Source organism: Solanum dulcamara, chromosome 1, assembly GCF_947179165.1.
Source record: "Solanum dulcamara chromosome 1, daSolDulc1.2, whole genome shotgun sequence".
Classification (NCBI taxonomy): domain Eukaryota; kingdom Viridiplantae; phylum Streptophyta; class Magnoliopsida; order Solanales; family Solanaceae; genus Solanum; species Solanum dulcamara.
In genome coordinates, this window is record NC_077237.1 from 23128196 (window position 1) to 23156041 (window position 27846).

The 27846-nt window shown below is 37.5% G+C and overlaps 1 protein-coding gene across 2 annotated transcripts; it reads left to right on the forward strand.

Annotated features, from left to right (window-relative positions):
- The first annotated feature begins 10 nt into the window (after positions 1-10).
- On the forward strand, positions 11-27846 carry LOC129903125 (sterol 3-beta-glucosyltransferase UGT80A2-like). 2 transcript variants are annotated; one of them, XM_055978625.1, is made up of 14 exons: positions 11-457; positions 1542-1720; positions 2609-2851; positions 3189-3300; positions 13435-13605; positions 16858-16921; positions 17046-17103; positions 17240-17417; positions 25475-25605; positions 25889-25991; positions 26101-26177; positions 26954-27001; positions 27080-27229; positions 27357-27846. In XM_055978625.1, exons 1-14 carry the CDS (start codon positions 322-324, stop codon positions 27537-27539), a joined length of 1833 nt encoding a protein of 610 aa, XP_055834600.1. In that variant the 5' UTR covers positions 11-321; the 3' UTR covers positions 27540-27846. The 2 variants fall into 2 exon arrangements, with proteins under 2 accessions (XP_055834600.1, XP_055834608.1); XM_055978633.1 differs by lacking the exons at positions 16858-16921; positions 17046-17103; positions 17240-17417.

Sequence of the window (27846 nt, forward strand, 5' to 3'; positions counted from 1 at the left end):
GGGTATTACACAGTACGTGGCGTCACATTTTGAACATCTTGGAAACAACGTGTCTCCCCAAAACCTTCCTCTCTCTCTGTGTGTTGTTTTCTGCATGTACTTCCCCGCCCCTTTTTCCTCTTCCAATTCTTCCTTTCTTGCGTCTTCCCCCACCTAATAACTTTTGTGTACTATTCCCCTACCTACACTTCTCCTACTTTCTTTCCCTCGTTAAGACCCATCTGATTTATCTGCTTTTTTAGATTCTGTTTCTCTTCTTTATACCCATCATCAAGTGGAAAAAAAAACAGAAGTTGTATTTACCTTTCTTTTGGGTTGTCAATGGAGGATTTGTTGGAAAAGAATAATGGGTTGAGTGACTCGGGTGAGGTTCCGGTTGATTTTGAAGTGGAAATACAGGGTGAAAATGGGAATCAAACGCACAAGGAGACTGATGTTAATAGTATCAATGTGGAAGGTATCGTTTTCTGCGCTGCCATATATTTTTTATTATTCTTAAATTTATGCTTTGTCAATTATTAGCAAGTCTTATCTGAGATCACTATTCATGAGAAAGGTTTGATCTTTAGTTACTATACATATGTTGCGGTTTAGCGTTTTCCGCTTGTTTTTTCCCCAAAATATATTGGGGTAGGGGATGGGGAAATGGAGAAATGCGAAAAATGGGAAACAGGAAACTGGGAGGGAATTGGAGGGTGGGATATTGCTGAAAGTTCAGGTAACTAACTAAGCTACTAAGATTCCTCTTCCGCTTGATTAGTTATGTATCTCATTTTCTTTTTCTTACCAAAACATAAGTCTCTCTTTGAATAACACTGGATATGCATTAGTGCTTCCGGTGAATGTAGTCCGGGGGTAAAAGATTGTGAGAAAAATGTTTCAAGTTGCGCTTATTTTTTTGCTCTTCAATGAGGGAGGCTAGGGCTCTTAATTTCATATTTACTTGTGAACACATTAGACTTGGTACTCTGGGATGGCAGATGGAGCAGCTTGAAGAACATATCTAAGAGGGTCTAACCTTTTTTTTTTTATGTACTCTTTAAGTTCTGTTTGTTTCTCTTTTATTCATTACAAACCTAAGATATTTGCCATGAAGAAGTTGAATCTTTGTGCTTCCTAGCTAGATAATTGGGGTTCGGTATGGGGTTGAGCTTTGATTGCTTTGTGGTGTTAAAATAGATATCACACTTGTATGTATAATTCTTTGACACGCTGGGAACTTCCTTCCTTGCATCATCACCTTCTGCCCTTGCTAGCTACTTTGTGTTGAATCAACTTTCCGTTATGATACAATCTAGTATTGGTTATTGGATTTTTCCGATGGCTGATAATGTCTAATGTACAGTTTATAGTTTTAGCTTCTAATCGGCTACTGGGGGAGGGGGGGTATGCTTCTAGTTACTTACTATTTCATAGACTTACACAATTGTTAATTTGTCTCTTCCTAATTCGATTATTTAGCATCACAGTTTATTATTTGATGGCTATTCTTAAGATATTTTGTCACTCATATTGTGTCAATATTAATATTCTACGACCAGGATCTGTTAGCGGGAATTGGGCTGGGCATAGTGCTACAAATGTGGAAAAGCCAGTGGAGAAATTTGAACTCGGTACCAGTCAGCCAGTTAAAGCTGGAAGACACAAACAAAACCAGAATCGAGCTCTAGGTCTGCTAGCAGCAAAGCTTTTTGATGATAAAGTTCCTTTAAGAAAAAAGGCAGGTGTAAAATGACAAAATTGTTTACATGTTCTCTGTTGTATCTGTTTCTGATTTGTCTAGAGATTGGGTGGAGAAGCCTCACATTGTTGAGATTTTCTCAATATTTATTCGGCACATCTTGTTGTTGGATGCTGCATATTTTCCTTTCATCTATTACTAAAGCCTTCTTCATTCTTTCCGTCTGAGGAAACAGAAACCTGTGAAACCAAAAGACTGAGACGATATCAACCATTTTGAAAAAGGCATATTTAGTATCTTGTGTAAGAATATGACATTAAATTACTAGAGGTTTGTACCTTTCTGTAGCAACTAAAGAACTTGCTGCTAAACACTAATTCTTGGCACTTTGGGTTCATAGAAGATGTACAATTGGATCATTGCACCGAAACAGCAAGATCCATATCTGTATTAGCTTGTATAGATGTTTGTTTAAGTTTATGTAGTTTTACTTTTTATTTAAGGTATCTAGGCACTATTCAAGCTCCAAATCTTTTTTGCTCCTGGTTTGGGGTGGCAATTTCCAGTTTTACAGCCTTTCCCATGATACAGACCATACGTAATCATTCCTTATAGTAACCTAGAGTGAATTTGGACAAATATAAATGTAGTGAAATTTAGAGGTCTCTTTCTACCTTATCTGCTCATCTGTTCACAGGGCCTTCACCATTCTCTTTCATTTGAAGGGCAAAAAGACCATAAATGAATTTACTTGGTTTCTATTCATTTACCATCACTTCGGTGAGTTTGAGTTGATTTTATCATGTAACGATAGTAATGGGCTAACAATAGATGATCCTTGTTACCAGACAACCATCTTCTTTCAGTTTTTTTTTAATGAAACTTGTACTTGTTTTTGTAATTTGTGACAAAACCTAAAATTTGCAGCTCAAATTGTTCAATAGGCTTGCAACTGTTCAAGATGATGGTACTGTACAATTTGAAGTTCCGGGGGATATTAAACCCGGAAAACTTGATTTTGGCACCGGAGTTGTTTACAATGGAGCTTCAGATGAAGCAGAAAATGATGTAGCTGATATTCCAGAACTACCTCCATTGCAAATTGCTATGCTCATTGTTGGTACGAGGGGAGATGTGCAACCCTTTGTTGCCATTGGGAAAAAGCTTCAGGTTTACTTACCCTTCCTACTCAACAAGCACAACCATCTATAACTTACTTCTTTTAAAAATAAAAAAAATTCCATCTATAACTTACTAATTTACTACATTTATTGTTAAACGTGTAAGTAATTTTCCTATTTGTTAGAGATAGCTTATATACATCTTTACGATCCATGAATTTCTGGATGATGCATGTCATCCTTCTTTTACAATGTAAGTATGCAATACTGATGTCAATGTTTGTAGGAAAATAGCATCCGTAGCATTTGCTGGATGAATCTTTGATAATTGTTCTAGTTAAATTTGAAGTCAAGTAATAGGCATATAAGTGGAATTTTTTTTGCAGGAAAATGGTCATAGGGTGAGACTAGCAACTCATGCCAATTTTAAAGAGTTTGTTTTGGGTGCTGGATTGGAATTTTATCCTCTAGGCGGAGATCCAAAAGTTCTTGCTGCATGTGAGTAATCACTGTAAACCTTATCCATGGCCTTTTTTTTATTATGTCATATTTCTAATATTCAAGTTTTAGTCAAGCATATTGTGGAAAAAGATGGTTGACTAATTTCATTCATATCTTTTTATGTCATATACATGGCTTTATATACATAAGAGATTGTGGAATAGAATCACCTAAATCCCATGAAATCTAGGATTATATATTATACATAAGAGAGAGAATCATAGATATGATATTCTAGATTACAACAATTATTCTGAGATCTTAGAGAATCAGATTTTGATATGAAGTAAAAAGACATAGATACTTACAAAGAGCCTATGATGTCCACTAATTGGATCTCCTCTTCTATATCCTGTTCTTTAAACCAAAATCCTAGAGTTGTTGTAACTTTCCATTTGATCTTCTGTATTGTACACTACTTTCCTTAAAAAATTCTTTGATTCCTTTCTTTGTGTATAATCCACCAAATACAAGCTGGAATTGTTCTCCACCATCTTTTCTGACTCTTACTGCCTCCCCTTTTGATCCAACAGCTTAGGAGATCATCGGTGTGTTCTGGCATAGTTCAATAATCATTGGCTATGCTAGTAAACAAAGCCCACACCTGTGCAGTTACCTTATCATCGGCTATGCTAGTAAACAAAGCCCACACATGTGCAGTTACCTTACAGTCAGTGTTATCAAAGGCGAAAAGCGCACAAAGCTCTAAGGTCCATTGGGGCTTTAAGCGTAGAGTGCAAATAAAGTGTGGGCTTTAATGAAAAAAGGCACTGAGGGATAAAAAGATACAAATATATATGTTTAGTCTAAGACCAATAATTATAAACATGAATGACCAATATATAACTAAAGAAATTGAAAAAAAAAGTATGATAAAGTGAAATATCAGTTGTTTAGTGTCACTTCTTCAAAAGAGGATCATTGGAAAGGAAGAGTTTGCCTTAGAACCTTGATGACTACACTGAAGCGCACAAAAGCGAGGCGAATCGCTAAACATGTTTTGAGCCTCTCTTCAGGGCTTAAGCGCGCCTTTGACAACACTGCTTACAGTGTAGGAATAAGTGCTTGTTTGTCTCTAGAGCCTTCTTACAGAGGAGGCATCTAGATGCTATGTTGATACCCCTCTTCTGCATTGCATCATGAGTCAGACAGCTTCTCCTAGCAACCAGCTAAGTGAAGCACTTCACCTTGGTAGGGGCTATGCTTTTCCATATTGTGCTCTAAGATCCCTTTGATCTTCCTGCACCTCCTCTAAGTCCCAGTTGTATAGTCTGTTCACAGAAAATATCCCATCTATGTGATGTCTCCATGCTAATAGGTCTGAAATCCCTTAACTCATTTGCTCCTACCTTCTTTGGGACTAAGACTACAAAAGTGACATTAAAGCTCTTCTCAAACCTTTGTTGACTATGGAAATTGTGAAAGGTCTACATCAAATCATCTTGGAAGAAGGCCATTGTATAACCATCTGGCCCAGGTGCTTTATCAACTGCACACAATTTTATTCCTTCCAGAATTTCCTCTTCCTCAAAATCTCTTGTCAACCATGTTGCTCCTCTGTTGTGATTGTTTGAACCTCCAGTTTTCTCTCTCTTTGTACAGAATCTGATAGAACTCCACCACTGCATTTCTAATATCCACAGGATCTGAAGACAATTCTTCATTTATCATCAAGGATTCTATGGTTTTGTTTCTTTTGTGAGCTGTAGCCATTCTATGAAAGAACTTGGTGTTCTTGTCCCCATTCTTCAACTACTAAATTCTGGATCTTTGTCTCCAGTGCATCTCCTCATTTCTAGCCACTTCCTCATACTCCATTGCTAAATGAGCCTTCAATAACTGCTCATCATCTCTTAGTGCTCTAAGAACCTGGATATCTTCAAAACTGCCCATTTGCCCCAATATATGTTCTTTTCTGACCCTCCAGTTACCTCTATTCTCCTTACTCCACTCCTTGAGTTTCTTTTTTAAGAAATTCAGCTTTGAAGCTAAAATAAAATCAGGACTGCCTGTCACATAAAAGGATCCTCACCACTCCTTAACTCTATCTCTGAAACCCTCTACATTTAACCACCAACTCTCAAACTTGAAATAAGATTTTTTTAAAGCCTCATCCCCACAAGTTAGTACTATGGGGTTGTGATCAGAACCTAGAGTAGGCAGAGCACATTGTCTAATTTGAGTGAAAAGTTCATCCCATGGAAAGGATTATAGAGATCTATCAATCCTTGTTGCATTTCTTTGGTTAGCCCCTCTCCATGTGTAAGGGCCCCCAAATAAAGGAGGATCAACCAATTCCAATTCATTGATGTAGCTGGAGATATCAGACATGGTCCCAGACAATCTACCACAATTGGTCTTTTCTGAGGGAGCCTTGTGGTATTGAAATCCCCACACACCGAGAAGAATATCTTCTTGGAAATCCTCTATCCGCCAACACTCCCCCTCAAGCAGGAGAATGTATATCTTCCATTCCTAGCATGCTTATTAGATCTTGAAACACGTTGTTTGGCAGTCCTTTTGTTGAAACATCGGCACCTGATCTTTTGTAGATACAAATGGCGTACAAATGAGTCTACTATCTAATTTCTACTTAATGAAATATCTATCTACCTCAATATGCTTAGTGCGATCATGCTGTACAGGATTATGAGCTATACTTATTACTGATTTATTGTCACAAAATAGTCTCATAGGTCCTTCCCATCTTAGCTTCAAATCATCAAGGTTTATCTTTAACCATAACAACTCACAACCTCCCATGGTCATAGATCTAAACTCGGATTTTGCACTTGATCTGGCTACTACATTTTGTTTTTTACTCCTCCAAGTCACCAGATTTCCTCCTAAGAAAGTGCAATATCCAGAACTTGACCTTCGATCCACGAATGAACCAACATAGTTCGCATCAGTATGGCCTCTAAAACCCTGTCTCCTTCTCTTTTGAATAGTATTCCTTTTCCTGGGCTTCCTTTAAGATATTGTAGAATCCCGTTGACATTTTGAAGATGCATTTCTCTAGGATCATGCATAAACTGGCTAACAACACATAGAGCAACGGCAATGTTTGGCCTTGTATGGGACAAGTAAATCAATTTCCCTACAAGCCTTTGATACAAGCCTTTATCTACCACAGAATCTTCTGGAGCATTTCACAATCTATGATTATATTCAATTGGTGTAGCCACTGGCTTACACCCTAATTTTCCTGTTTTTCCCAAGCAAATCAAACACATATTTTTGTTGGGAATAAAGATTCTTTGTTGAGTGTGCCACTTTGATTCCCAAAAAATACTTTAATTTTCCAAGCTCTTGATGACAAATTCCTTGTGTAAACACCACTTCAAATTTTGTATCTCCTCTGAATCATCACCTACTACTCGGATGTCATCCACACAAACCAATAATGTTGTCACCTTTCCTGTTTTTGAGTGTCGTATGAACAAGGTGTGGTCTCCTTGACTTTGTCAATATCCTAGCTTGATCATACCTTTGTAAATCTTCCAAACCATGCACGAGGTGATTGCTTTAATCCATAGAGTGTCTTCTTCCGTCCACACGCCATTCCCTTCTTACTTCCAAAACCAGGTGGCACCTCCATATAGATCTCCTCATCTAAGTCTCCATGTAAAAAGCATTTTTTATATCAAATTGTTGCAGGTTCCAATTACAAACCGCAACCAATGATAATAAGATTCTCACTGTATTCATTTTTGCCCCTGGGGCAAAAGTCTCCAAATAATCAATTCCATAGGTCTGTGTATAACCCTTTTCTACCAAACGAGCTTTAAATCTTTCTATGGACCATCTGACAGTCTGACTTATATTTCACAGTAAACACCCATCTGCACGAGACCAAATTTTTCCCTTTTTGGTAATTCCACAATTTCCCAAATTTTGTTTTTCTCCAACGCTTCCATTTCTACCTTCATAGCTTTTTCCCATTCTCTGTTTCCTAATGCTTCAGACAAATTTCTGGGGATAGGAATTGTGTGGAGGTTATAGAGAAAAGCTTTATGACTTGGGAATAGATTTTGATGTCACGTAAAGGCTCAAAGGGTGTTGTGTGCAAGTTTTGGTTCCTTTTCTGAGTGCAATGGGAAGGTCAAGGTCATTAGGTTGGTTAGGTTCTTCTTCATGATCAGTTTGGTTTGGTGTTTCTGATGGTTCAACAGGTTCAGGATGGGTATTAGGAGCGGTAAGCTGAGGAGATGATTGCAGCTGAGTAGTTTGATCCATTAGTCTCTTTCTTCTGGAAATAAACCTGCAATGGTAGATTATTTTCTAGAATTCCATCATCTATATCTGGATTAGGAGACTCAGCGGATTCATTTGGATTTAGAGACTCGAGTGACCGAAGAAATGGTGACTCGGGCACTGATTTGGCATGACTAGAAATAGACAAATCGAATAGTGACAAGTCTAGAGGTCCCTCTTCCTTCAATGACCCCATGATCGTAAGAATGATTAAAAAAGGATGCACTCTCATCAAATGTGACATCAGCTAAAACAAAGAATTTCTTTGATAATGGTTGATAACACTTGCAGCGTTTTTGAGTAGGAGAATAGCCTATGAAAACACACTTAAGAGCACGTGGGTTTAATTTGCCTCTATATTGAGAATGAAGATGAACATAGGCAACACTCCTGAAGATTCTAGGAACCAATTTATTGGAAATTTCAAAATTCAAGAAGAAATTCCTAAGAGTATCAAACAGACTTTTAAAGTTCAGAATTCTTGATGCCATTCTGTTACTAAGATATGCAGCAGTTAGGACAACTTCGCCCCAAATACTATTTTGGCACCCTTTTCTGAAACAATAGTGATCTAGTAATGTCAAGTAACATACTGTTTCTTCTCTCTGCTATCCCATTTTGTTGAGGATTATTGGAAGATTCATGAATAATTACCTCTTTTTGGAAGAAAACATAAGAGGTTTGATTGAAGTAGTCCTTGGCATTATCAAATCGGGATCTTTAAATTGGCACATCATATTGGGTTTTGGATTAGTTTAAAAAAGGTAGGAAGAATTTGACTAACATCTGATTTTGCTTTAGCAGATAGATCCACGTTACTCTTTTACAATCATCAATTAATGACAAACAATCTAGTAGCAGAAATATTTGGAACGGAAGAGGGTCCCCAAATATCACTATGAATAAGAGGAAAAGGAGTTTTGACATCTTTTGTGGCTAGTTGGAAAGGAAACATATTTGTGTTTTGCAATTTCACAATCATCATAATGAAAAGACTCAACAATCAAATCTTTGAACAAAAATGGAAACATCATTTTGATTACATAAAAGGAAGGATGACCTAACCGAGGATCATAAAGCCATACTTTCTCTTTATTGGACATAATAAATTCAGACAAGAATGAACTAGATAAGGAATTCTTAGCTGTATCTTCACCATTGTCCAGACAATAAAGACCACCTTTCTCACTAGCACGCCCAATCATCTCCTTCGCGTTCTGCACCTGAAATAAGCAATATGAAGGGAAGAAAGTTACTTGGCATTTGTAATATCTGGTGAGTTTCTGGATAGAAATGAGATTTGCAGATAACTTTGTGAAATGAAGGACATCTTTTAGTATCAAGAATTTTCCCAGTGGTATGTCTCCTTGTCCAGCTACAGTAATAACTGAACCATCGGCTATAGTTATTTTTTTATAGCTAAGGACAAGGGGAATATGACATCAAGAGATGAGAGGATTGGTCATGTGATCAATTGCCTTGGAATCAACCACCCACAATGGAGAAAGTTTGTCTGAGACATTAGTAACAAAAGAACAAGAAATACTTGTGAAGGCCAATGAACACCTGCTGAAGCTGAATGTTGCAAATCTCCAGTTGAAACTTTAGAGTTATTGTCCATTGTTGCAGAAACATTTCCAAAGGCTGGAATATTTGCATCAATACTATTTCCGGACATGGTTTTTGAATGGTTTCAATCTTTCAAGACGGGATGAATAAAATTGGTCAGGAATAAGCCTAAAGCTCTGATATCACGTGGAAAAAAATAGTTGAATAATTTCATTCATATCTTTCTATGTCATATACATGGCTTTATATACACAAGAGATTGTGGAATAGAATAACCTAAATCCCATGAAACCTGGGATCATATATTCTACATAAGGAGAAAGAATCGTAGATATGATATTCTAGATTACAACAATTATTCTCAGATCTTAGAGAATCAGGCTTTGATATGAAGAATATCTTCCCATCTTAGAGGATCAGATCTTGATATGAAGAATATCTTCTTGAAAATCCTCTATCAACCAACAATGCATATCACCGCTAAAAATAGTTTGCAGCTTCTATAACTAGTGCCCTAAAAAGGTTTGTAGTTTAGTCGAGGGGTCGTGATATATACCCATAATTTTTTCTTGCACCTGTTTTTGGGGATCTTCGTCCTCAGAGCTATTTCATATTTGTCTAATTGGTAACATCTTTTCATTCTTTTATGAATATTATAAAGTAAAATGTTCTTGCAGAAAGCTAATTCAGTCCTAGAACTCTTACATTAGTCAAGTTACTTGTTCGTTTAAAAGCTGGGTGCACTGAGTTGGTGCAATGAGCTTCAGCTTTCAGATATGAAGAGTTTAGTGAAGTACTTGCGTTATGGTTTGGAAACATGTAACTTTTTCCTTGTTTTTACCCTGAAAACTGGAGACCCTACACCCCAAAGTAGAAGTCATATTGGAAAAATAAAATGTGGAGCATGAAAAAACTGTAAACTTTCAGCAATAAAAGAATGACTGGACTCAGCAAAGGCTGTTTCATTGTAGAAATAGTTTTAACCCTTCAAACAGTTTTGCCACTGGGCATCTGCAGGTCAACTTCTAATTGCTTTATAGACTTTCTTTCAGGGCTTACAACTCTGCTGTGTAATAGAACAATCTGAAGAACCATATCAACAGAATGAAAATATTCTCAAGAATTAATATTAATTTATTTTATAAGGGGTTGAAAGTAATTCAAAGGGACGTCTAAACCAGTTTTCCTTTTGTGGCTACTACTTCACTGCATATTTTGAAAGAATTGAGCATCAGTACCATGGTCTATTCTGTGCTTCCTAAGTCATCATAGCTTTTTTTGTGATAACCAGGAACACCTGAGGACCAGTGGCACACGGTTCGTAACTCTGTGGATTATGAACCTGCTCTCTACCCTTCTCTACTTAAATCCAGGATTTTGTCTATGACAAAGTTTGAACCCGTGAAGTGCGGCTAATTCACACATCACTTGTCGCTAGACCAGTGCCCTAAGTCATTATAGCTTAACATGCATAAATTTATTTTTTGAATGTAACATGCATAACCTTTTACATACTTTTTAAAATTTGTTAACCTTGTCCATTGGTATTTGGTTTTGGTGGTATGGGGTGGGGGTGGGGGTGGGGGGCACTGAACAAAAAACAGTTTAATTATTATAAAAATTAATAACCTGTATATGTTCTTTTATAATAACAATATTGTCATCAATGTTTTAAAAGGCGGGGGCGTAAGGCGAGACGTTTTATGCAGTACGGGGCGAGGCGTAAGCCCCGAGACACAGGGCGTAAGTCTCATGGATCTATAGGGCGTACCTCTTATGTATATTCAATTTTATAATTTTATTACTTAGAAAATAAGCAAAAGTAAAACTTTTAATGATTTTACAAATAAATTTTAATAAATAACCAATAATATAGAAAAAAATTCATAATTATTATTTGAGAAAGGTATTCATAATTAATAATATAGAAAAAAGTATTATAATTACTATTATGATAATAGCTAAAATAATCTTTAAGATAAAATTATCATTCATCTTCACATTTACTAGTTCTTCTCACCCTCAATTAATATTTGCATTGATTGTTGTTTATATATTTTAAAGAAGAAGAAATATAAAGTGTAAGAGTAATGACAAAAAGTGAATAAAGTGTCTAAGGAATATAGTGCTATGAAAGATCTATCCTATCAATTTCACACATGATTATCTAAAAAATTATTTATAGCAATGTCATTTTCTATACGAGTTAATTTATACATTTTAGAATAAATCACTAAAACCTGAAAAACATGATGACATAAAATATAAATATCATTACACCAATAATAAAATATATGATTTAAAGCCAAAATGGATTAAAAACCAAAAAAAAAAATTAACGCCCGGGGCTTACATTTTTACGCCCAAGACTTACATTTTTATGCCCGAGGCTTACGCCCCAAATTCTAGGACTTACGCCCTATGGATTTACACCTTCAATTTGCACCCCGGAGCGTTTTTGATACTCCCCGCCCCGAGACTCGCCCCGAAAACGTTTTTTAAAACACAAATTGTCATTAATTTTATCGTTATTGTTATTGTTGTTGTTGTTGTTGCTTCATCAACATCATAACTGTTAAGTTTATCACTGTCACTATCATTATTTTGACCCTCCAATTCATGAATATATTTAACTAGAAATGAGGTTTAAGATGTTTGACCTATAAAAGTTGTTTAAAACAATACTCGCTCCATCCCAGTTTATGTGGCGGTGTTTGACTGGGCATAGAATCAAAGGAAGAAAGAGATTTTTTTTTAAAACTTTTGGTCTAAGAGATTTTTTAAAAAAACTTGTGGTCTAAAACAAGTCACAAACATTTGTGTGACTATAATTTATCTCATGAAGGGTAAAACAAGAAGTTTAAAGTTAAAATTATTTCTAAGAAAGGAAGCATGACAATTTATTGAGGAAAAACTAAAGAAGAAGTATGACACATAAATGGGGACAGAGGGAGTATTATTAGTGAAATGGTTGTCATACATTTCAGAATGTCTCAAAATGTAAAGAGACTTTTCTTGCAATGATGACTATCTCACGGTATGCTGTAGTAAAGTCAGAATTCTAAGAAAGAGGACGTTGTTTTCTACGCTTGATTGGTAGTAAAGAAGGGGGGAGTGGGGATGTTCACTGTTCAGCCTCACGGTTGAAAATTTCAGGATGAAGATGGATGGTGCTAACATGTGTAAATGTTGGTGAAGGTAAGGCGTGTGGATCACTTACTGTTATAATGCTGGGCGGACATGCTGAATCAGTTTGGAAACAATGGGCAATCTGAATTACAGTAAAGGATGTGATGTGATGTTCAGTTGGACCTCCCACCTTGTAGAGCATGGGATGTTAGCTTGTTGGGCTGTTATGTGTGTGCTTTTGAGAGGAATAGAAGATCCTTGTCAAGGGGGGTCACATGATTTCGTAAATATAAAATTTATTTCTAGTTAATTTTTGGTGCACCCATGAGGTTCCTGCTAGCATAATTGCATAAATAACATGACTGATGTATTTGTAGAAAACTATATATTGGCGTGAGCTCTCTACTACTTTGGATAGAACTTGTATCTCTAGGCTTAAATCCCACAACAAATAATTAGCACTTTATCAAAAAAGGAGAGTCTCTGCCAGGTACTATGCTTTCTGTTTTCAGCACGAAGTAAAGCATGCTAGAGAGTTCCCTTGGAAGTTGTTTGCACTCAAGAATAACAAGATTTTCTTTGCGATGTCTTGTAGTGTGTACAGTTAGTGGCTTAAGGGGAAGAGTAAAGCTTATCCAGAGCATTTTTCGTATTGCTTTTTATGTGTGTCACGGAGAAACCAAGGAGCACACTTGTTAATAGCCTTTTCAGATGGCTGTTGATCTTTGGAATATGGTTTCCTGTTCATATGAGGAACGTTCTGGTAAATTATACAAGTGATTAGAGATGCAAAAGCTTGGAAATGGGATCCTAATTATTTGGGGCAATTGGATGCAGAAAACAAGAAACCATTTGATGCACCAAGCTTCTGTCCCAGTAGTTGTAGATATATGCCATTTGTCTCTGCTCAGTCTTAACTCGCCTTTCTTCCCGTGTCTTGTATTGAAATAGAGAAATGTTTTTCTTAGAATTACTCAATTTCACTTATTATGTTGGGTGCTGATAACAAAAGTATCATTGTTGGACTATATTGTACTTCACAACCTCGCTATATATTGATAGTCGAAAATTGTTGATGCTATCCTCTCTCTTTGTTACTTTTGGTTAAGAGTTGCTCCCAATCAAATTTACTAAATACAATCAACAAACTTGATCGCTGCATATATGTTTTTGCAGACATGGTAAAGAATAAAGGGTTTTTGCCATCTGGACCTTCTGAAATATTTATTCAACGAAATCAAATTAAAGATATTGTATTCTCCTTACTACCTGCATGTGTAGATCCCGATCCAGAGTCAAATGTTCCATTCAAAGTAAACGCCATTATTGCCAATCCTCCTGCGTATGGTAAGACTATCAGCTTGATAAATTTTAATATGAACTATTCATGCTTTGATAAGGTTGCTTGGGTTGTAAATTTTACCTTCACATTGTTGCTAATAAAAAGTGTACATCGTCATTCCCTATCTTTGTGTATGTCAAAAGGATTGGTTCTTCAACTTTTGAACAACTGATGCTGTCAAAAAATATACTCCATCCATTTATACAATGGGTTTTGTTTAAAGCAAGCACAAACACAGAACACAGTTTATGAGATTCAAAGTTTCAGATAAACTGATTCCTCTTCTTCAGGTAATGGATCCAGCAACTATTGGATTTTATCTACATTTTACTTCTCCATATAGCAAAAACTTTGAAACAAGGAAAATAGTCCTGATGGCACCGCCATTAGAGAGTTTTCACATCGTCTGTTCTTACTTTGAACTTGTCACAATCCAAGCTAGGCCCTAGACGTGATACGGCGATTAGGATCCCGAAAGACCCCAACCAAGCCTCTTAGCATATCATACATGAGCATACATAAGGGAATAAGAAGCAAGAAGCTAAAACATGAATGAAAAATGAATGCGGAAAATAAGTCTGAACATGAAAATCTCGATATAAGAGAAATCAAACTAAATAAACGGGACAACATTGATATAAAAATCTAACATACCTCTACTACTATAGATGGGGCTTAGGACAAGTTTCTACCTCACCAAGACATAAAGAAAAGAAATATAGTCTGAACATGAATGAAAGTCATGACGGGCTTGCCCTCGAAACATGAAGACTCACCAAAAGCAAGGTGGAATAACCAAAAGCAAAGTGGAATAACCGTCAACTAGCCACATGCAGGAGGATGAACGTCGGGCCCTATATTATGATACAATGTAGGCAAAAGTATGTGTTAATATATGGAATGTACTAAGTATGTGAGAACATGCGTGGGCATGAATAATGGACATAATCAATATGAACATGTGATGCATGACCAAATATCTTGAAAACATGAAATAAAGCTTGAAAACACTTGAAAACATTTAATAATGTCGATGCATCATAAAACTTCATTGAAGGACTTATAAGAAGATCATACACATATGTGGGATATTTACCTTAATCGACATTTAAGACCATGTGAGCTATAACATGGAATCCGATGTAACTCCCACACCGAGAAGAGAGGCTACTTGCCAAGATAGACTCCGTATAAACATGAACATGAGCTATATGTGGATCCACTAGCTAGGCCATTAAGGCACCTATGGTGGCACGTAGTTTGGAACTAAGGGTTGCTACTAGGGTTTCCTTGTGGATCCCCACCACAAAGTTTTCTCGGTGCTAAGTTAATCCCAACGGAATACATAAATAATAGTTATTAGGAAAGGCAAAAATCAACCAATCCACATCATAAAATACATCATAAGAATAACTCCTTGAGAACCATGATCATAACATCAACATATAGACACTTACCTTTCGAAGCATCTAAAATATGATTTCTTTCCTATTGTGAGAAAACCTTTCACAATTCATGGTTTCTTACTTGAAAACATACTTGAATCATAATTCGTTACTTTCATAAGTCATACATAATACTTCATAAAATCCATGATCATAAACTCATAGTTTAAACTTGAAATTTATAGCATAATGCACGGGTCCTTGAAAAACTCATTGAAAACATGCAATTTAGATTGAATCATGCATGAATAGATCATTAGGATTGAAATAAAGCATAATCGAATTGACCCAATGTAAATTCATCAAAGTAGGATTTATGAGAATTTCATAAAAGAGATAATTGAGAAACCTTTGGGAATCCATGGATGGAATAAGATCCATGGATGAATTCTCACATACCTTGATTAATCAAAGCCTTAGATGCAATTGGAATTGAGAGGCTTGAACTTGAAGATCCTTGGAACATTTAACTTGGAGAAGAAACTAGCCTTGGGAGAGAGTTCTAGTGAGAGGATTTTTGTGTAGAGAGTAGTTGAGGGAATGATGGATTAAGAAGGGTTTTGGGTAGTGAATAGACTAGTAATTAATCCCTAAAAAGGTCCAAATATAGAATTAAAATAATGGGGAAAAACCCAAACGTCCATAGTTAAAAACTGATGGAGGAAACTTGATGGGCCACTTATACGGTCCGTGTAAACTTATACGGACCGTATAATGGTCCTTAGAAACGAAGAGAAACAAGGTTTGGGCGAAGGGACTTTGATGGAGGGGTTGTACGGGTCGTCGTCCCTCTTCACGACCCATGAAGCGGCTCGTGACCCTGAAGGACTTACTGGGTTCTAAAGAGTGACTTCTATGGGCGTTTCTACGCCCTGTCACAAATCCTACAGGTGGTAGACCCTATCATGGACTTCAACTAGTATTTCACCTTCCATGTCCCTTTCACGGGACCCCAGTACGGGCTGTGGTTCCTTTCACGGTCCATATGATGGTCCGTATAACACTTACTCCAAGATCCCTTTACCAGACCACTTCCATGACCCCTTCCCACGGGCCTTGATGCTTCCTACGGCTCGTGAAGGGCATCGTGGAAGTCCAAAAGCTTCAACTTTTCTGAACATTTCCTTTTACCCAACTTTCTAACTTCCGGGGTCTTACAGATAAGAACTCCTGCAGTCAAGGTAGTGCCACACTAATTTTTCTGCATATTCTGCTGAAGTTTGGATTTTGGCACTATATCCTGATCTTGGTAGTATTGATTGAGACTGTGAAGACATTTCCACTCTTCGTTGTTATCTTATTCCGTGCCAGTGGTTGGTTCGTGACAAGTACTATCCTAACCTTATTACCTACGAATGTGTCTTTACATATTCTTGGAATGTCAATTTGCACTAGTCATGTAGGAAGTGATGGTTTCTTTTTGGTCAAAGTTTGGGTTTGGATAGCATTGCTCATACTTAAAGCCAGTCAGTCCATTACTGCATGGAAAAAATCAACAACTTAATATTTATACCTTCTGTCCTTGCTGATGTTTTATTTTAATGAGACATTAGTTTCACATTTGACATTCAATCTGTATACTTGGTTGTTACGCCGTTGACTCTTGTCACATGTGCTTCCTGCCAGTATTGCTGGCATCTGGAAGAAATTCTGCTTATTTAAATCATCTTGTTTTATTTAGTTGGAGAAGATTTTGATTCAAGAGTACAATAATATCTGCTGAATTTTGTCACGATTGATGATATGTTGGACCAAGTAAAATTTCCCACGTATTTGTGTGATTTAACTATTCCGTTGCTTTGACTCGTTTAGGACATATGCATGTAGCAGAGGCCCTGAAAGTACCATTGCATATATTTTTCACAATGCCATGGACGTAAGTGGTCTCTTTGAAAAATAGATTTTTTCCTCAAGTTTCTTTTCTTTCTATCTGGGTAGGATTATGGAGTTTCTTGCAACATGCAACCTTTCTAAAATTCCCTGTTGTCTTTCCTTGGCAGGCCTACTAGTGAGTTTCCACATCCTCTCTCTCGTGTCAAGCAGTCAGTTGCTAATAGAGTGAGTGTTTGATGACATTCATTTTCTTTAGCATTTCAAAGTTACCAGTTTCGGAAAAAAAAAATCTTTAGCATTTCGACTTCACTTGATGTTTCTTTTGTATCATCTGTATTTATTTTCTGAATGCCTTGTGCAGCTATCATATCAAGTCGTTGATGGACTAATCTGGCTTGGGATTCGGGATGTGATAAATGACTTCAGGAAGAAAAAGTTGAAGTTAAGGCCAATAACTTATTTGAGTAACTCCAACAGTTTCCATCCAGATGTGCCATATGGGTATATATGGAGTCCACACTTAGTTCCTAAACCCAAAGGTCTCTTTACAAATATCTTGTTATAGACTCTACCTTGTGAGTTGCATGCTCGAGATGCATAGTGAATTTGCGATGGCTCATTTACGTAGTTTAAGTCGTTGATAATAAATTGTAGATTTCTTTGCCCAACCTGTTTACCTTTTTAAGTACTTCACATTTATTTGGTCACGAGAACACCCATTGCTTCATAAGTTGATAGTTGAAATTTAATTGAATAGTAGATCTGTTCTCGTTCTCTTTAATATCCCCTCAGATGGTCAGTTTGGACCTAATAATGGGTAGGTTTGGGTTGCATTCAGAAATAGCTTTTGCATTCAATTGAAGCTGTTTCTTGGGATGACCATGTAATAACTGTTCCGGGTTTGAACAAGCTTCTTTCTCTTTCCTTCCCAGGATATTGAAATGGTGGAGGTTTGGCTAGACACAACATTAAATAAGATTTTAGACAAAAATAATAAAAAGATTTCGAAGTCAGAAGGGGATGTTACTTCCCAAAAGTAGAAACAAGGGACTCTTTAGTGGGTATAACTCCACATACTCCAGTTTTGTCCTAATTAAGTTATATTCAGTTTTACGTTCTGTGTAATTTGTTGGGACATTTAATCTTGTCTCTTATACGTTCATTGGTTAGGTTCATTTGGATGTTTGTAGGATTTCTCTCCTGTTTTTCATTGGAGGAATGTAATTTTTCTCTTTTCTGTAGAAAACCAGTAGGTCTTCATCTGGATAAATGAAATCTGTTGCTTCATTAGTTTAGTTTATCATCTTGGTAAGGTACTCCCAGTGTTGGGACCTACACAAGTATTCTCACATATAGTATACTTGTGAGGAAGTACAGGACTGTTTTGATGTGATTACAAGCCGTTGTTAATAGTCCATAGATGAATGTTGTGTCTTTCTTGGTTCATGTATAAAGAACAGAACTTGCCGCCATAATTGATTGTTGAGATAGGAGTTGAAGTTGTGTGGAAGTTCACTGGTGACTATTTGTACTGTTATATTATCTGAGAAGCATGCTTGAAGAAGTTTTGGGGGCTTCATCAAGAATTAGTTTACAAGGGAGTACAGGCAGAATACTGCACACTATGCTTTTTAACTAGAACCTGCCAAGAAACCCTTACCTCTTCTTTGAAGTTATATTTCACGCTTAGGAAGGATCTGTGAAGAAACCCTTGATAGTATTGTCCTCTTCTGTACTAGTAAGAGAGCACTCTCTCCTTCTGTTGGGACTACTGTTACTTTTCCTTTTCCCTTTCTAGCTCTACCTGCCTCTATTCTCCCCACCCCTCTGTCTCAGATTCGGACGTAAAAACTGTACAGCTGATATCGTCCTTGATTTCATTTCCCAAGATAGTCTCACAGTAGTTGTTAGTAACTATTACCAACTTTGAATTTCTTGTACCAGAGAGGAATAGCATAGTGGATAAGGACTATCGACTTCCAACTAAGGTTTAGGGTTTGAGCGACAGAGAGAAGAAGTGATACAGGACTGCTGTTGGGTTCCTGGGTAAGGAGGTTTTATCAGGCGGTGGGGCGGAGAGATTGAAGCTGAGCTCTAAGTTAAACTAAGTTATGGATTAAAGCACAACTGAACCTTGGTACACCATAATTACAACTGTGCCTTCCAAGGATGCAATCCTTCTACACCTTTCTCAGAAAAAAAGATACAAACTTTCTGCCATTCAATACAGACAAAAGAAGAGCTCAGACCACAGTAATGGATAGATTTCTATGCACATAACACTAAATCTTTATAAGGTGAAGAAAATAAATATCTTGGTTTGATCCAAATTTAGACATGGAAGAAGCAATAAAGGAGAAATTGGAATTATGAGCAAGGATTTCAAGTGGACAAACTGCCTAATAGCAAGATTGGTGTAATGATAATAATCACTCAAATTCTTTGCTGATGTAAGCGAAGACTGAGAAAGAGGATAATGTTGCTGAAATAGTTGTATCTTCTTTCTCATCTAATTGCGTCTTTTCTGTTGATGCAGTTTTTATTCACTTTCTAGTATTCTTCCAAACTAAGGTGCGCTTTTTTCAGTTGATGCACAACTGAAGGAATTTGATCAAGTGGTTTAATCTATGCAAAGTAGATCCAGCTCCTTCTCCTAGAGATGAAGATGCGGCATAATAACATGAACCGAACTTGTCTGCTTTTTCTTGATCTAGTGCTTGAGTAAGAACCCTACCAGGGCTTGACATGTCGCGAATCCTCTTGAAAGAGAGGGGTCTTTTTCAATTGAAATGGAAGTTGGAGATTTTCTCTGTTTTCCTACTCTTTAGTCTGTCTTTTATTTTGTTGTACATGTCTTTAGTAGAACTCAGAGATTTGATGTTGTAGGCTTGCAATTTTCCTGTTTTCTCTCTCCTAAATTTGAAATGCTCCCAGACATACTTCCTAGGTGTATCCTCTGAGGGTCCATCCGGGCCTTTGGACAACCATCTCCGGTGGTGTTCGACCATCGGAGACAACCTTCTTTTTCTTTCTTTTCTTCTGCTATACTTTTTCTTCACTCATGGCGAATCATATTTACTTCAGATTGGGGAAAATCTTATGAAATAATAAAGACGAAGTCCTCTGATGTAACTTGGTTTGAATGGGTGGAAAGCTCTAAGCTTTACATGAGAAGGATGACTTTAAGCAAGGTAGCTCTGTTATGGCTCAACAGAAGGCTACGTGGGACATCAGAAATAAGGGGGAAAAGTTTGAAGACTTGGAAATGCAGAAATATTTCCCTCTTTTTATACTTTTTTCTGAAGTTCAATAAATACGGTAGATTCATCTCAATAATTGCAGTAAATGGAGTGACCAGATCTGTCATCATTTTGCCTGAAAACAGCTGTAATGAGGGATGGAGGGGGCTCACAGCAAAAATTGAAGGCTTCATTTACAAGGAAGCAGTTATACAGATCACATTAAATGCTAATACACTGAAGGGGAAGGGAGCTATAAAGAAGCTTTACACAGAAACAAATGATCACGAAAGGAACATGAGACAGTGGGGGGAAACTTCCTCAGACTCCAAGGGTGGAAATGAGCTGCTCAGCAAGGGTCTGGTGGGAAGTTTCCCTGATTGCAACGAGATCCCTATTCATAACGACATTAAAAGATGTGCTCGACAAGCATGGAAACGGGTACACAATCTCCAGGTGTTCGATTTGAATGGAATTTAATTTCTTTTTGAATTTCAGTCACGAGAGATTGCTGAACACGTCATGAGAGGAGAGTGGATGAGACGGGGCAGAAGATTGAAGCTTGAATGGTGGCGACCAACTTCAGGGGCATATCCAACTCATGTTAAATTCAACTGGTTCTGGATACAAGTCTTATTGTTCGGGATTGATCAAAGGAGAAGGCTGGAACAAAATTAAAAAAGGGAGGGGAAACAGGAGAATCTCAAAGCAGTAGTCCCAAAGTAGGTAAGGGACATATCTCTTGCCATGAAATTCAAGGAAGGGGAGCCAAGAGCAAGAGGGAGAATCATATCAGTGGGTATATCATGAAGATAAAAAAATTATCATGGAATGTAAGGGGTTTAAATGGGGAGAGAAAAAGAACTTTATTGAGAAATTTGATGCTTCAGTGGGTGGGGGGCAACATTTATGTGTTGGTGGAAACAAAAATAGCAAGGAATGAGGTTAATTACTATCAACAACTCTATGAGAAATTCATATGGATGCTTTTGGAAGGGAGTGGAGGGATTGTGGTTTTTTTCCCCAATCTGGAGGAGGGAAATTGGTAGATAGTGGTGATCAAATGGTCACTTGTAGATTTTAAGAAATTAATCAAGAACTAACATGGCATCTCAGTGCAGTTTATGCTGAATGTGATAGAGTGGAGAGGAGAGAACTTTGGCGGGAACTGGCAGCCATGAGAAGCTTATTTGAAGGACCATGGGTCATATGTGGTGATTTCCAACATTATCCAGAGGAGAAAACCAATTGTCATAGAATCACAGGTGCCTTGTCTGATTTCTCAGACTGGATCAATGACATGGAACTTATAGACCCACCTACGTTTGGAGGGCATTACACTTGGACAAACAGTGACGATCATGACAGTGCTTCTAGAATAGATAGATATTTGTACTCTTCTCAATGGGAGGAACTCTTATCTACAAATCAAACAATCCGTGCTGCCAAAATTTATGATCGGATCACAATCCTGCCATGCTAACAACCCTATCATGCTAACATTTGGAGATATGGTATTCAAGAAGTCATATTTCAAGTGCAAGCATGGTGGGACTCTTTTAATTCACTGGGAGCCCTGCTCATATTTTGATTTCAAAACTGAAACTCATAAAAGGGAAGTTGAAAGAGTGGGCAAAGGAGCACATAAATAATTGGAGACAAAGGAGACGTTATTTTGAACCAAATAGCTAAAATGGAGAGCACCATGGACTGGAGAGCACTCACAGATGATGAACTTCAGAAGACTCACCTAGCCATGGAGTTTGAAGAGGTGGTCAAGAATGAGGAGATAGCTTGGAGACAGAGATCAAGAGTTCAATGGCTAAAGAGTGGAGATAAGAACACAAAATATTTTCACAGAATGGCCACAATCCACAAAAGATTTAACAAATTTGAAGAAGAGGGGGTCAACATTTCTATTCCAGATAGCATAAAAGTGTCCATACAAAACGGTTATCTGAACTTGTATAGAGAGTCAGAGAGCTGGAGACTTGGCCTCAATCTGCAAAATTTCACAAGTATTAGCATAGAGGAGAAGGAATGGCTAGCGAGGCAGTTTGAGGAGGAAGAAATATTGCAGGGCATCAAGCTCTGTGTCGTGATAAAGCACCAGGACCTGATGGGTTCCCAATTAGTTTTTACAAATATTTCTAGAGTGTTCTAAAGAAGATATTATGAGTACTATGAACTACTTCCATGAATTCCAAGTTATTGAAAAACGCATCAATGCCACTTATGTCGCCTTAATCCACCAGAAAAACGGAGTTGCATCATTGAGGGATTTTAGACCCATAAGTCTCATCAGTGGAGTTTACAAGATCATAACTAAAGTTTTAGCTGAAAGATTGAAGCTGGTGGTGAGCAAGTTGGTGAATAAGCATCAGGTGGCTTTCATTAAGTGGAGTTTACAAGATCATAACTAAAGTTTTAGCTGAAAGATTGAAGCTGGTGGTGAGCAAGTTGGTGAATAAGCATCAGGTGGCTTTCATTAAGGGGAGACAAATCATGGATGTTGCCTTAATTGCCCGTGAATGTGTGGACACCAAACTTAGAGGTGATGAAGCAGGCATAATGTGCAAACTTGATCTGGAAAAGGCGTATGATTATGTAAATTGGGGCTTTCTACATGGCGTTCTAAGACAGATGGGGTTTGGAGATTGATGGATAAAATGGATAGATTTTTGCATTAAAACTGTTAGGTTTTCCATTTGGTGAATGGAGAACCTCTGGGGTTGTTCCCTTTTGAAAGGGGTGGGTCTGAGACAGGGTGATGACCCACTTTCCCCCTAACTATTCATACTGGTCATGGAAGGATTGAACGACATGTTGAGGGTGGCTACTCAAAATAGATGGATAAGGGGTTTTTAAGTCGGTAACAGAGAAGGTGTGAGCATGGAGATTTGTCAGCTACTATATGCAGATAACACTGATATTCTGTGAAGCAAAATATGAGCAGATCGGGTATATCAGGTGATCTTTCTGATTTTGGAGGCGGTCTCAGGTCTGAAGGTCAATGTGAGAAGAGTATTTTATTTCCCATCAAAGAAGTAGCACAGATGCAAAACTTGGCTAACATTCTAGGATGCAAAATAGAGCAATTACCAACCACTTATTTGGGCATGCCTTTGGGCAGCAAACATAAGGTTTTGATGAGATGGGATGGGAATCATGGGATTATCCAGAGATCAGAGAAGAATATAGTCATATGGAAATCCCAATATTTGTCACTTGATGGAAGACACACATTGATTAGTGCAGTGTTGGACTCTCTCCCAACTTATGTCATGTCATTGTTCCCCTTACCAGCAAAGGTTCGGAAGAAATTGGATAAGCTCAGGAGAGAGTTCCTATGGTTTGGAAACAAGGATGGGCAGGGGTACTATCTAGTAAATTGGAAAACTGTCCAGCTCCCAGGTGGATTTGGAGTTAGAAATATGAAAATCCACAATGAATGCTTTTTGATGAAATGGTTTTGGAGATATGGGGAGGAAGACCAAGCTTTATGGAGAGAAGTCATACAATGCAAGTATGGCCAAGACAATCAATAGTGTACTAATGAGGTTACCACACCTTATGGAGTCTCAGCTTGGTGAACAATAAGTACCCTCTAGAACAAACTAGCAGAGAAAATTTAGAAAAGGAATGGAGCAAAAATTCATTCTGGAAAGATGCATGGAATGGACAGGAGACCTTAATGCAGTCTTTCCCTGATCTATTCTCTTTCTCCAGCAACCCTGACATCACTATTGCTGACAGCTGCTCAAATGGGTGGGACATCTCATTTAGGAGACATTTGAATGATTGGGAGATGGATAGAGTGGTACAACTATTGCAGGTGATCAGTGATTTCAAAGGGCCCTCTACTAGATCTGACACTATCATATGGAAGCACACTGAAGATGGAAGATTCACATTAACAAAATATATAAGAAGGAACTGGGATTTTATCAAGGCTTCAGAGTAGCTAGATGGAAGCAGTGTTGTCAAAGGCGCGCTTAAGCCCTGAAGCGAGGCTCAAAACATGTTTAGCGCTTCGCCTCGCTTTTGTGCGCTTCAGTGTGGTCATCAAGGTTCTAAGGCAAACTCTTCCTTTCCAATGAGCTTCTTTTGAAGAAGTGACACTAAACAATTGATATTTCACTTTATCATACTTTTTTTTTCAATTTCTTTGGTTATATATTTGTCATTCATGTTTATAATTATTGGTCTTGGACTAAACATATATATTTGTATCTTTTTATCCCTCAGTGCCTTTCTTCATTAAAGCCCACACTTTATTTGCGCTCTGCGCTTAAAGCCCCAATGGACCTTAGAGCTTTTTTGCGCTTTTCGCCTTTGATAACACTGAATGGAGGCAGATCAGTTGAAGCCAAGCACCAACCAAAGTCTATTCTTTTGTATGGCTAGTAGCTAAGAGAGCATGCTTAACACAGGAGGCACTGAAGAAGAAGGGGATACAATTAGTGTCCAGATATTTTCTGCAATGAGACAGATGAAACCAATAGCCATTTATTCTTGCACTGCAGAGTTACAACCTAGCTTTGGGCTTTGTTCCTGAGGCTCACAAACACCACTTGGACAATGCCAGAACACATTGCTGACCTAACCTTAACCTGCTAAGTTGCTGGATTAGGAGAGGGGGGAGCAAGAGCCAAAAGAAATGGTGGAGAATGATCCCAGCATGCATATGGTGGTCAATATGGAAGGAAGGGAATGGAAGATGCTTTGAGAACAAATCAAACTCCATACAGAGTAAAAGAGAAATGTATTGTATCATTGTATTTTTGGTGTAAAAATGAATGTATAGAGGAAGTAGAACAATTAGTTGATCTGTTAGGCTCCCTTTAATTAGCCTTACTCTTTTCCTTTCTGTTAGCAGTTTTTTGGAGGTCTCCAGCATATCCTTAATGCTTAATGCTGAGGAATACAACATTACCAAAAAAATAAAATGTCTAGGTAGATGTATGTGGTTGTACTTAGCTTAAATATAAGCAAAGTACTCAATTTCCAATCCTTTTTTATCACCAAAGTAACCAACGTTTTAGATTTCTAAAACTGTTATTTATTCCTTCTTTGGAAAATTAATCCGGGAGAAACCAAGTCAGTGCATCTCTGAGTGTAACATGCTGCTATTCCTTCTGATAAAGATGGAATGGATCACAAGGGTTACTGTATATTCTGCAAGTAAATATCGTTAGAAGATACAGCTTCTTGCTTTCTCCATTTGCTTCTGAACATGATTATTGAATTGTCACTAAAGACTTGTACATGTATCATGTTGTTGCCTTTCTTATTACTGAGGGAATTGGTAGCAGACACGCTGTCTAACACTTTTATTTCTACTGGGTGATTTGCAGATTGGGGCCCGAAAATTGACGTCGTGGGATTTTGCTTCCTAGACCTTGCTTCCAATTATGAACCCCCAGAATCACTCGTTAAATGGCTTGAAGATGGTGAAAAGCCTATCTATATTGGCTTTGGAAGTCTTGTAAGTTGACCGCCAATAATTTCCTTTGCTGCTATGAGTCTAAGCTACATGGGATTCAAGATCAACTGAAATATTATACTCATTTATGTTGGTTTTTACGTGTCATCCTTACCTTTTAAGTCTTGTAAGTGTTGCAATCATCGCCACTGATTTCGTTCTTTCTATTCATGAGTCTACCCACATGGGATTCAGAGTCAACTGAAATGTTATGCTAATTTATGTGGACTTTTGAAGTATTGTGCTTAACTTTTAGTGTCAAATTTCTCAAGATTGTTTTTCACAGCCTGTTCAAGAACCTGCAAAAATGACCGAGATAATTGTTGAAGCTCTAGAAATGACTGGACAAAGAGGTATCATCAACAAAGGCTGGGGTGGCCTTGGGAGCTGTAAGTACTTAAATTTTTTATTTGTCACATCATGTGTACAACCTACAGCAGTTCACAAGGGTTATGATTGATTGTATTAAGCTGATAAGACTAAATCGTCTTCTCCCAGTGAAGGAACCCAAGGATTTTGTGTACCTGCTGGATAATTGCCCTCATGATTGGCTATTCTTGCAATGTGCTGCTGTGGTACGACTTCTATTCCTCAGTATATTGGGCTGTCTTCATCAAAATTTGCATATGTGCTTCCATTCCCCTATCTTTTCATCTTAAACTGTTTAAGGACTGAATATTGGATTGATGATTAATGATGTGGTTATGAAATAAATTTTATAAGTTGATGAATTATGATTCTGTGCATCTTTTGTGGTCTTTTTATCACATCTATCACAACCATACTTTAATTAAGAAACTCCTTGGGTGATCCACTAGTTTATTGATCCAGTTTAATTCTTGGATTAGTTCCTAATTGCCGTCTACCCTATTATTTAAAGCTTATCCTTCTTTTCCCATGGCTGCAAAAGGTAATTCTCCGTATTATTTTGGGTTATGGAATCTTAATCTACCCTTGACGGGAAAATTGAATACGAGTTTGAATGTTATTGAACAACATCATAGATACTTTTTTTTTCTGATAACATTTCTTTTAAGCTGAGTCTATCGGAACCTCTTTATCCCACAAAGGTCGGGGTAAGGTTTGTAAATATCCTACCCTCCCCAAACCCCCCTTGTGGAATCACATGGGGTATGTTGCTGTTATTGTTGTTGTTGTTGTTATTGTATATAGTGCGTGATCTGTTTTGGGACAAATTCTGTATATCATGTGCAAGTCACATGTGCATCAACTTTAACTTCCTCTACACTTTATAAAGTAGTAGGTCAATAACATATTATATAAAGTTGTTCAGCCTTTTGATCATCAAACATCCGCTGATATGTGGAGATACTGTTGTTCATTCTTCCAGGTGCATCATGGAGGTGCTGGAACCACTGCTGCTGGACTGAAAACTGCAGTAATATTTGTTTTCGAACATCATGATATTCCTGTATATTGTCTTATTCTGAATGATAACATTTTGGATGTTTTTCAGTGCCCAACAACCGTGATACCTTTCTTTGGGGATCAACCTTTTTGGGGTGAACGTGTGCATGCTAGGGGAGTAGGTCCTGCTCCCATCCCTGTCGATGAGTTCTCCCTTGAAAAGCTGGTCGCTGCCATCCGGTTCATGCTAGATCCAAAGGTTGCTAGTTTCTTCCTAGTGTTTTATTTGTTGTGTTTCTGGAGGGACGTCCATTATTATGTGTCTTTCCATTGTTATGATACATGCTGTTATTTGATAGTGATATACTTTTGTGGTGTACGTGCAGGTAAAAGAACGTGCTGTAGAACTAGCAAAATCAATGGAACATGAGGATGGAGTGTCTGGAGCAGTAAAAGCATTCCACAAACACTTCCCTCGAGAATCACTTGAGCCTAAGCCTGAGGTCTCGCCTCGTCCTCACCATTTCTTTTCCCTAAGACGCTGTTTTGGACACTCCAAATTTTCTTAATTCAAAGTCTACTTCTGTATGATCAATGTTGTAGGAATAGAAAAGCTCGTTGGATTTGTAACCTTAGTATCAAAATGAATCCATAAAATTAGAATTCGGGACCATATTTTATTTCTAATTATCAGGTTTGGTTTTTGTTTTGGAATGGAGTGAGGAGTTATAGGGTGGTGGTTAAAGAAAAAAAAAGAAATTCTTGTATCAAAGGGAGTTATGGAAATGTTGGCTTTCATCTCTCTCTGGGTTTTACAGTCATGACAATGTAAAGCCTCATGAATCAGCGTACGACTTGTTTTTATCAGAGTTCTCA